At 42.7% G+C, this 11,104-nt stretch overlaps 1 protein-coding gene across 1 annotated transcript in view; it reads right to left on the bottom strand.

The window, feature by feature from the left end:
• dhx37 (DEAH (Asp-Glu-Ala-His) box polypeptide 37) overlaps positions 1-11,104 on the bottom strand; it is a 42,325-nt gene that overhangs the window by 29,662 nt on the left and 1,559 nt on the right. Inside the window, exons 2-8 of the mRNA XM_070887774.1 lie at positions 10,542-10,670; positions 9,667-9,836; positions 8,634-8,746; positions 7,082-7,454; positions 6,074-6,222; positions 4,249-4,341; positions 3,422-3,518 (exon numbers count right to left, since the gene is read on the bottom strand). Of these exons, the coding sequence (XP_070743875.1) occupies positions 3,422-3,518; positions 4,249-4,341; positions 6,074-6,222; positions 7,082-7,454; positions 8,634-8,746; positions 9,667-9,836; positions 10,542-10,653 (1,107 nt within the window). The 5' untranslated portion in view covers positions 10,654-10,670. The remainder of the gene's footprint in view (positions 1-3,421; positions 3,519-4,248; positions 4,342-6,073; positions 6,223-7,081; positions 7,455-8,633; positions 8,747-9,666; positions 9,837-10,541; positions 10,671-11,104) is intronic.

Consider the following 11,104-nt stretch of genomic DNA (forward strand, 5'->3'; position numbering starts at 1 on the left):
TTGGATTTCATTTTTTGACTTTTCACTGGGCCTGGCTGGCTGCGGTAACAGTTTGGCAGGGTGTCTGGATTCCGGAACATTTTGCGGATTCTGGACGACCCTACCACAGATCGTCCGAATTCTGGATTTTAGGTGCTGCACCTGTACAGCCCTCGAGTATAGTACATCACTGGAGTATCATATTAATGGAGCTCAGTTGTGCAACTCAGAATTACTTTTTAAGACACATTTTTCAATTAATTAGGCATGACTGAGTAAACTACTTTTGCAAACTTTAACAAAATACTAAAAACCTACAATGACTGCAACTTAATTACATTATGCATGGCTAAGTTTTATCAATTTGCTTTAAAAAAAAACTGATCCACAATTTTCTTCATAGCACAACGTGAACAACTTCACACGATCCTATCAATGCAACAATGGCTCTTGGTCTGCAGTCTAACCCTTAAATGAACAGAGGATTTTATGCAGACAAGATAGTCGACCACAGAGAACTAGGATTGCATGATCTAACAGATGCACCTCTGACATGTGTCCAGAGTTCATCCTGCGGTATTAAATTTAGCAATGCATAGGTAGTAGTTGCAGAAAAAATATTATGGGGCCGAAATTGATGAAAGCTAAGTTTCTCCCGTTTTTCAGCAGTACCCGGGTGGTGTTTGCTTTTTTACCACCCGGTTCCGCTGGGGCTGAGAGGGCAGGAGATTCATCCCGCTTTTCTCGGCGGGAGTGCAGCGAGTGGTGGCGGGCGGAGGAGGCCTTCCGACCTGGGAATCATCGGCACCGGAGTTGTGTGCAGTCAAGCTCCGCCCCCCGAGAAACACCGACGAGAGGCCAGAGACTGCCGACCCGAGATCGCTGCGGGGGGGGGGGGGGGTTGTGGAGAGAGACTGGGGAGGGGGCGAGAGAGACTGGGGTGGAGACGCAAGAGAGAGATCGCTGCGGGGGAAGCGATCGCTGCGGGGGAAGCGATCGCTGTGGAGAGAGAGAGAGACTGGGATGGGGGAAGAGACTAATAACATTATAGTTCATTAATAAAGGAGTAAATAAGGCTTTATTAGACCATTTATAAAATAAGATCACTCTAGTGAACACACGCACAATTCCCAGACTCAGTGGTTATATTGCTATTCAAACTGCATTATTGGCTAACTCTAGAAAACCAATCCATTTAAAAATACATCAAACTGTGGAGAACTATAAAGATCTGTGTAATATCAAACATGCCACACTTCTGTGAAACAATTATACGCATCAGCTCTGTGTCATACTACCTACTTAAGATCCACTTAAAGCACCTTCTCCAGGATGGTATGCAGTTCCAATGGTACGTAGACGGTACGTCATGAAACTTGTACTTTTGGGCGGTATGTGGGCAGTTCTACATAGGGCAGGCGGTGTGCCCGATGGTATGTCAATGATGAATCTTCTGCCAAGTGCTATGTCAGCGGTATGTACCAGTTATTTGATGAAACTTGTATTCTTTGGCAGTAAGCGGGCAGTATGTCAATGAATTTCGGTCCCTATGAAAAATAGTTCTTAAAATGTAATGGCTCGGATTTTGCAGTGTCAGTGTACGCTGCCATACCTCATTTGAAACCCACAAGGTCAGGGATTCTGCATGCGTTTGCGCGAAATTCGGAACTTGCGGTCTGAAATGTACGTGTCGACAGGCCATCTGCACACCCCACGAGAAAGCAATTATTGCCGCAGAGTTTGGGCTATTTGCCCACCAACTGAATACGGAAATGTTACCTCAGGCATGTATTAAACATTCTCAGCTTGCAAATCATACACATACACTGTCAAATGGGGTTTTCAGTATGTTTCTACAAAAGTTTTAATAATATCAAAAATGATCAATTTTTTTTTTTAGTGAAGTTGGTGGAATGAAGCTAATTAGGAATTAAATTCCAAACCTGTAAATTGTAATTAAATCTGATTTCAAGATTCCATTAAATGTGATTATGGGATTCCCTTCGGAAACAATTAAAATCTAATTCTGATTTGTGATTGGAGGATCAGGCCCACGAGAACACAGGTATGCTTCTGCACAGGCGGCGTCTCTGGGATCCGTGGGCCAATACCTTAGCCTCCTACTCGCAGAGTCAGGCCGCAAGTTTCCACAGGACAGCTGCCATCAGGTAGGGGCGTATTCCTTTCGCTAGTCAGAGGCATACTCCGGCGGTACCTCAGGGTGGATAAAGGGGAACCAGTGGATGTGGTGTATTTGGACTTCCAGAAGGCATTTGACAAAGGTTACTGCTCAAGATAAAAGTTCATGGGGTTGGGGGTAATATGGATAGAGGATTGGCTAACTAACAGAAAACATAGAGTCGGGATAAATGGTTCAATCTCTGGTTGGCAATCAGTAACTAGTGGGGTGCCGCAGGGATCAGTGCTGGAACCCCAACTATTTACAATCTATATTGACGACTTGGAAGAAGGGACTGAGTGTAACGTAGCCAAGTTTGCTGACGATACAAAGATGGGAGGAAAAGCAATGTGTGAGGAGGATCTGCAAAAGAACATAGACAGGCTAAGTGAGTGGGCAAAAATTTGGCAGATAGAATATAATGTTGGAAAGTGTGAGGTCATGCACTTTGGCAGAAAAAAAAAATCAAAGAGCAAGTCATTATTTAAGTGTGTATGAAATACAAAAGGATAGCATGCAGGTACAGCAAGTGATCAGGAAGGCCAATGGTATCTGGGCCTTTATTGCAAAGGGGATGGAGTATAAAAGCAGGGAAGTCTTACTACAGCTATACAAGGTATTGGTGAGGCCACACCTGGAATACTGCATGCAGTTTTGGTTTCCAGATTTACGAAAGGATATACTTGCTTTGGAGGCAGTTCAGAGAAGGCTCACTAGGTTAATTCCGGGAATGAGGGGATTGACTTATGGAGGAAAGGTTGAGTAGGTTGGGCCTGTACTCATTGGAATTCAGAAGAATGAGGGGTGATCTTATCGAAACGTATAAGATTATGAGGGGGTTTGACAAGGTGGATGCAGTGAGGATGTTTCCACTGATGGGGGAAGAGTAGAACTAAAGGGCATGATCTTATTTAAAAGAGATGAGGAGAAATTTCTTCTCAGAGGGTTGTAAATCTGTGGAATTCCCTGTCTCAGAGAGCTGTGGAAGCTGGGACAGTGAATAAATTTAAGACAGAAATAGTTTCTTAAACGATAAGGGAATAAGGGGTTGTGGGGAGCGAGCGGGGAAATGGAGCTGAGTCCATGATCAGATCAGCTATGATCTTATTGAATGGCGGAGCAGGTTCAAGGGGCCGTATGGCCTACTCCTGTTCCTATTTCTTATGATCTTATGTACGACACCGACCACAATTTTTGGCCCAGTTGTCAGCAATCAACTGCTTTTCTAACTCAACATATGTAAGGAAAAGAAATTCAACTCACCCTCTGTACTTCTTTTAGAAGTACACCATCTGTCATAAACTTTATTCTCGTGTCTTCAGTTGTATTTCCGTCATATCGTATTTGATATGAAACCACCCTTCAAAAGCAACAAGTTAAATATTCAGTATTGCTACATTGCCCATCGATATCAGCCAACTGTCAATGATGACCCTTACTGAAAAATCTGCATGTGTGCCTATCAGAAGACGACAAAACTGATGGGGACAAAACTGGAACTAAAATTAGTTTAGTCATACCTACAGCACTCAGGCATACAACTTAACAATTGGCATGAGACTGAGCCTAACAAAGGCCTGGGACATGGTCTGCACCTACCCCTGAGCGGTGCATGCAATTGCTACAGAGAACATAATTTGGATTACCAGTTTTAAAATGAACTAAAATGTACCCATTGATAAGCAATTCTACCAGCAGGAAAGTTTAAATACTACATGATTACAATGGATAAATGATTGGTATCCCGAATCCAGATACCATTTTATAGTCATGGCTAGGGCTCTATGCTGGCTTGTTTGGTTTGAACTTTGTGGGCAAAAAAGGATTTTTTTGGTACTGTTGCCTCCTTAATGGATAAATCTCAAATCAGCAAACAGCAAGATCTGTTAGCATCAGCAACTTGAGATATATCCAAATTAATGCAAGCATGGATTTAAACTTTATATATGTCTCGAAGGCTCCTTCGTATGCACATATGTAGTCCAATAAGACAAAAGCTTAAACATTGCTGAACTAATTTATCCCAACACCCCATTAAGTTTTTAAGTACTCGCCCAATTCAGTTCACATTAGGAAAGAAACATTTTTACCTGTCTGAAAGATTCATTTCTTTTCCAACTCGCTGGGACATGCTTATAGCTGCCACCCTCCTGGGCTCAGTAATACCAATGATTCCGTCACCACTGTGCACAATAACCAGAGAGAGGATTAGCATCAAACAGTTTCACATTTTCAATAATGTTTTTCTGAGCAATAATTGGGGAGAAGCGTGGATTGAATTCAATAATTAACATTCTGGCAGAATCTGCACCATGGAGTGGGATCCCCTCCTAAGTTGGAGAGGGCAGGGTTGTTTAGACTCAAGAACATTCCTCATTACTTTAGTAATCATCATGGGTAATCATAACTCGAGGTTTTTTGAATAAAGGCAAAACTTGAACAGCCCAATCCATATTGAAAACAGAAATATGGACACAAGGGAGCTGGTTTATTGATACTCAGTCATAAGCTGACCAAACTATGACATGAGGTGTATATTATATATGGTCCACGTCTCTCAGCCATATAGGAGGGCAGGTATCACTACTGCCCTGTAGACTATAAGCTTGGTACCATAAGATTTGAGGTCCTGGTCTTCAAACACTCTTTTCCTCAGGCGACCGAAGGCTGCGCTGGCATACTGGAGGCGATGTTGGATCTCGTCGTCGATGTCTGCCCTTGCTGCTAGTAGGCTCCCGAGGTATGGAAAATGATCCACATTGTCCAAGGCCCGTTGTAGATTTTGATGACCGGGGAGGCAGTGTTGTGTGGCGGGGTCAGGTTGGTGAAGGACCTTTGTCTTATGGATGTTTAGTGTAAGCCCCATGCTTTTGTACGCCTCGGTGAAGATGTTGACAATGGCTTGGAGTTTGGCCTCTGAATGTGCGCAGACGCAAGCATGGACCATATACAATAGACACCTCATAGCACTGGAGAAATACCACCAGCACTGCCTCCGCAAGATCCTGCAAATCCACTGGGAGAATAGACGCACCAACATCAATGTTCTCAATCAGGCCAACATCCCCAGCTTCGAAGCACTGACCACACTCAACCAGCTCCATTGGGCAGACCATATCGTCCACATGCCCGACACGAGACTCCCAAAGCAAGCGCTCTACTTGGAACTCCTACACAGCAAGTGAGCCCCAGGTGGGCAGAGGAAACTTTTCAAGGACACCCTCAAAGCCTCCTTGATAAAGTGCAACATCCCCACCGGCACCTCGGAATCCCTGGTCTAAGACCGCCGTAAGTAGAGGAAGAGCATCCGGGACGGCGCTGAGCATCTCGAGTCTTGTCGCCGAGAGCATGTTGAAACCAAGCGCAGATAGCGGAAGGAGCGTGCGGCAAACCAGGCTCCCCACTCACCCTTTTCCTCAACCACTGTCTGTGCCACCTATGACAGAGACTATAATTCCCATATTGGACTGTACAATCACCCAAGAACTCACTTTTAGAGTGGAAGCAAGTCTTCCTCATGATGATGATGAAACTATGGCATGTCTTGTCAGTGTTGTGATGATAAATTATACTAGGAGTAATGCACCAACTAACCATGCACATCAAGAATTCCTTACATAAAAATATCTTGGAACTCCCTTTATTTGAACGAGTACTTCATACAGAAGACACAAGTAGAATGGGTAATCGAATCTCATCCACTAGTATTTGCAGGTAAATTCCTGTGTTCAATGTTGTAATTTGTATTCAAGGTACAGACACCCAACTTAAATTTGCAAAAGAGTCTCCTATTAATTTCTACTGTATGTGCATTGTAGAGCAAAATAATACTTTGTTACTAAATATGTTTATGTTCAAAAACATTAAATACATTTTATACATATTAGCATCTAGCTAATCAGTTTTTGAGCATACCTGGCATATCCAGCTTCATAGAGAAACTGGGGCACTTGTGTAGTTTTACCACTGCCTGTCTCACCGCACACAACCACTATAGGGTTATGTTTAATGGCCTCCATAACAACTTGCTCTTCTGCTAGAATTGGTAACTGCAGACGAGCTTCCTGGAAGAACAATCAGAAAACACCTCCTTTCAAGATACAATTATAAATACAATAATAAATTGTTAATAAAATACTTGTAGATTAACATAAACTGGTGTAGGAATGAGTCTGCTGAAAGATTTTTAATAACTGGGCTTTCCCCCATTGTACCTCTATCCACAGACGACCCAACTGAAGTAGCCTCAATCAAGAGTTGCTGAAACTCACTGATTGACAAAAATTCTAAGACCAAACTTGCAGCTTTGTAATTTGGAGCCAAGTGCTTCAGGGCAGACTGATTGTTTCAGGAGACAGTTGTTCAAATCTAGCTATGCGAGTGGCATAGAAATAGTTAAAATGGTTATTAATGAGGTCACCAATTTTAAATAATCAACTTCAAATCCCTCTTTTCCAACAAAACTTACTTTCAACAGTTCCATTTCATACTAGCAGCAACAAGGGCTAGAAACTATTATGGAAATACTTATCACAAGCAAGGGCAGATACCGTTTTTTAAAACTTCTTATCCATTTTGAGCTGTTCAACATGCCTTTTGTAAAATAATCAAATATTATTTATACAGGTGTCGTACTCATTGGGGAACATAAAAGAAAATACCATCTCCTCCACAAGTACAGTTTGTCCCGCTCTCATATCAGTTTAGTCACTACAGTATGTATATAACAACCAACCTGCAACATGTATGTACACATGCTTTCTACCCACCACAGTATGATATTGGTCATAGGGAAATTACTATAATACAAGAATTGTATTTTAATACTGACTGTCGTCAATATTAATTTCCAACATCAAAAAGGGAGTGAAGTTAAATTCTAAATGAAAACAACATACGTTACAGTTTACCACAATTGAGCACCTGAATCTTTGGGTTCCTATCCACTGGAATGAAAATGGCAGGCTCGGAGGAAGGCTTCTGCATCATGTTTTGACTGATTTTCTTATTAACGGACACCAATGCTGATAGCTTCTCAGTCACTGCCTCTGCACGGTTTGAGGAGTTTTGAATTTGTTCATTGTTGACATTCTTCTCTTCTGCACTTGACGGTGTACTGTTACTTTCCAGCTTATCTGCATCGTCCACTTGTTCTTCCTCATCTGAACTGTCCGAGGATGTGCTAGTCTCAGACTCTGGTGTTTTCTCCACAACCTCAGAGTTTCTTCTGTGTCTTTTCCTATTGGCCCCACTAACGCTACTGATTCTGCACTCACTGTCAACCTCCTGTTCAGACCTGAAATATAAAAAAGGTGCCAAACCTTTATATCAAATCAAAAAGAGAATATAGGGTACGGAGTTTCAAATCAATTAATACAATGCGTTTCCATGAGTAAAGGAGACTGATAAACTACTGTCACCAAGTCATACAGGCATCCTTCATGCCTGGACTGTAGTGATCAGCAACTGATATGGTATCCTACTTACATGTTGCAGGGTAGACATCAATTTGTTAATTCCTATGGGCTACTTTCCACTTCATATCGCTGGGCTTGTGCCCATATATCGCCCCAAAAGGCCTGCTATCACCCATTTTGACTGAAAAATGAAAAGTTGGGGCGGAACATCGCCGAAAAGTTGTCCCACCAACTTTCGACTCACATCGTCGAGGTGATCGCCCAAACATCACCCAGCGCAACTTTCGGCACATCGCTGGACTGATCGCTCGCTGAGAACATCACTGGAGAATAGTTGCTTTTCACGGCGATGTTCCAGCGAACATGAAGGCGGATAACATTGCCAAGGTTGGAACTTCGCCCATTTTTTGGGCGATAGCCAGCAAAGTGGAAAATCTAGATTAGTCCGCTTGGACAAAAATAGTTTGAGGGGAAATAAAAACTGAAATATTCTTCCTTCAGTATAACTGCAGTTTTCCAAATCTCATGTTGGCCAAATGTGTTTGGATCTCCACTTTTCCCCTTTAATCCTTAGAATAAAATTGTTACAATCACAGCAGGCACTAAAGTTGATCTTCGATGACATAAAAGTACAAATGGACTGTGGGTAGTAAATGACACTGAGTGATGAGAGGGTGAGCTGGATGAATTGTCTCGTCATTTCAGAACATGGAAACATATGGAAAGTGCTGCTTTTGCCAGCTTCTTTAGATAGAATATTTCTCAAATTGAAAGGTGCCCATAAAACACTTCATAAATTCACCAGGAAATTCTAACATAAGTTTAACAGGTTGTAACTTACGTTTACCAATTAAAAATAAACACAAAATTGTTTTTTGAAATTGAAATATATTCTTTGTCAAGCTGATTATAGTACATGGACAGCAATCTCCAGCTCTACAACAACCAGAATCTATCCACAGTGCATTTGAGGTGAACTTAAAGCATTCAGTGCACTTACTAGCCATGGAAAATTAATTCACCAAATAAATCTCTTGAAAGGTAAGAAAATGACATACGGTTTTGTCTGGTACAAGCGTTCTCCAGTGCCTATTTTTGAAGTTGTGTAAAAAAGCTTCATCTCGGCCTCTGAAACCTGGCATTCGGCCAATTTACTCAGAATATCTTTTCTCTGTGACGGAAAATGGAAAAAACGTTCCAAGTGGTTTTCAGCAACAGAAAATAGGTAATTTTGTTAAGCAAGACAGGTAAAATCTTATTACTTTTTGGACTCTATCAATGCCTTGGGGGAAAAAAAAAGAACCCTGGGCGCCACTTGTTATCAGCAAGAGTTTTGTTTAATGTTACTTTTGGATTGAGTTTTTTTTTTAAATAAAAAGGTAAATATTCTATCATTTAGAAAAACCTACAAATTTGGACAGTTAGATCAGAGCTTATTTAAATATAATTTTAGGACAGTATTTCTATGTAATTCCAGTCTGAGCCAAGACAAAACTGGGGTGTATTTCCAGCAATTTGCCAGCCCCGTGATGGTGGTTAGGTCTGTCGGCAGATCTTCCACCTGCCTCCAAGTCAAGGGGTCATGCCAAGGAGAACTCGGACTGCCACAGGAATATCGCCCTTAAAAGGCCTCAGCAGAACTCACACTAGCTTACAAGAGCTGTATGAATCCTGCTGATGCCCCAGACATTGGCAGAAGATAGTTACGGGAGGGAATCGATGACCTTACTGTACCAGTAGTTGTTGCCATGGGGCCACTCTTTCTTAGCCCAGAAAAGGCCTCCAAATACTTATAGTGGAGCAGCTCTGTGGCATTGATGTACTTTTATGGGCATGATGTACCCATTCTGAACATGCTAATGACCCCATTCCAGGGATTTGGGACAGCATTGGTGTCCATGGCTGTTGGGCACCCGCTCCTTCTCTATCCCAGCAAGCGGAGCAGGGTCCCTGGAATTTCAGCTCCTTATTGATTTTAAATAATTTACCTTCAAAATATGCAAATTTAAAGAGAGCGTGTTAAAGCACCCTTATTTAAACAGGGCTTTGCCAATGTACACCAGTATTTATTAGTGAATGTCAATAGTTAACCTGAGCTTTCTTTTCTTTCTGCTCCAGTATTTTCTCCAGCTGTTTCCTCTGCTTCTTGCTCAAAGGTTGCTTTGATTTTTTAGCATCTTCGTTCACCCTCTTTCTTTTGACCCTTTTTGCTGGCAGAACCAGCGCATTACTCTCATCGACTCCTTTTAGTCTAACTCCATCTGCAAAAGTGGTTTTAAAACGACATTCAAATTTGTTCAACATCAAGACAGTAATGAAGACACAGGTTATTGGCACACAAAAACAAATTACAACAAATATCTTTTGTAATTCACAGATATCAATGTGCATGGAAATGTTATTTTATTACTTGAATAGAGATTTGCCATGTGATTGCTAGAAAGATTAGCCGGAACAGTCATTACTTGACATGACAATTCTTTGTTCACAAAGTTATCTCTGAATTATTAAAGCTCTAACCAAAAGTTACAAAGAATATTCTTTGTTTGTTTTTCCATTTTCTTTATATTAAATTCAGCTCCCATATAATGGCTTGGTAACTCCTCCCAACCACATTAGACGACACTCATTCTTTTACTGTAGTGAGATTGGACATGCGAGGTTTATCCTGGAATAGCTGTCAGAGGCATTCTTACTAGTACTGTTCTTGTTCAGCTTGTTCTCGGGATCCAGACTTTAACTACGAATACCATGTACCCTATTAGGCAACGGGGTTAAACAGAATCAAAGCTACTAACATTACATTTCTGAGGCAGCAGGCCCCAGTGAGATTTAACTCTGCTATTCCGTCAATGTTTTTATGCATCGGCTACAGACCATATGGAAGGTCTCCAGATGATGGCTACCTTTAGCATGATCCCAACTCGTTTTCCACCCTCGAGTCAGGTGATTTTTTTCATACACACCTTCCAGTTCAATCTCAACCTTCACCCCATCGCTGGATTGTTCTGAAGTGTTTTCCACAGTCTTAACCTGAAGTCGTGCCTTCCAGTTATGCCTTTTCCGCAATCTACCCATTCTCAAAAATTACCGGCCTGTAACAAAGAAACATAAACATCTGATGTCTGAAGTAGGGGAAACAAGTGTTGGGAGATGGGGGGGAAAGAGAGGTTGGGGGGGGAAAGAGAGGTTGGGGGTGGGGGGGGGGGGAAAGAGGAGAGAGGTTGGGGGTGGGGGGGGGGGAGGAAAGAGGAAGAGAGGTTGGGGGGGGGAGAGAAAGAGGTTGGGGGTGGGGGGTGGGGGAGAGAAAGAGGTTGGGGGTGGGGGGGGGGAAAGAGAGGTTGGGGGTGGGGGGGGGGAAAGAGAGGTTGGGGGTGGGGGGGGAAAGAGAGGTTGGGGGTGGGGGGGGGGGGAAAGAGAGGTTGGGGGTGGGGGGGGGGGGGGGAAGAGGGGTTGGGGGGGGGGAAGAGGGGTTGGGGGGGGGGGGGGGAAGAGGGGTTGGGGGGGGGGAAAGAGGGGGTTGGGGGGG

This window comes from Pristiophorus japonicus, chromosome 8, assembly GCF_044704955.1.
Source record: "Pristiophorus japonicus isolate sPriJap1 chromosome 8, sPriJap1.hap1, whole genome shotgun sequence".
Lineage (NCBI taxonomy): Eukaryota > Metazoa > Chordata > Chondrichthyes > Pristiophoridae > Pristiophorus > Pristiophorus japonicus.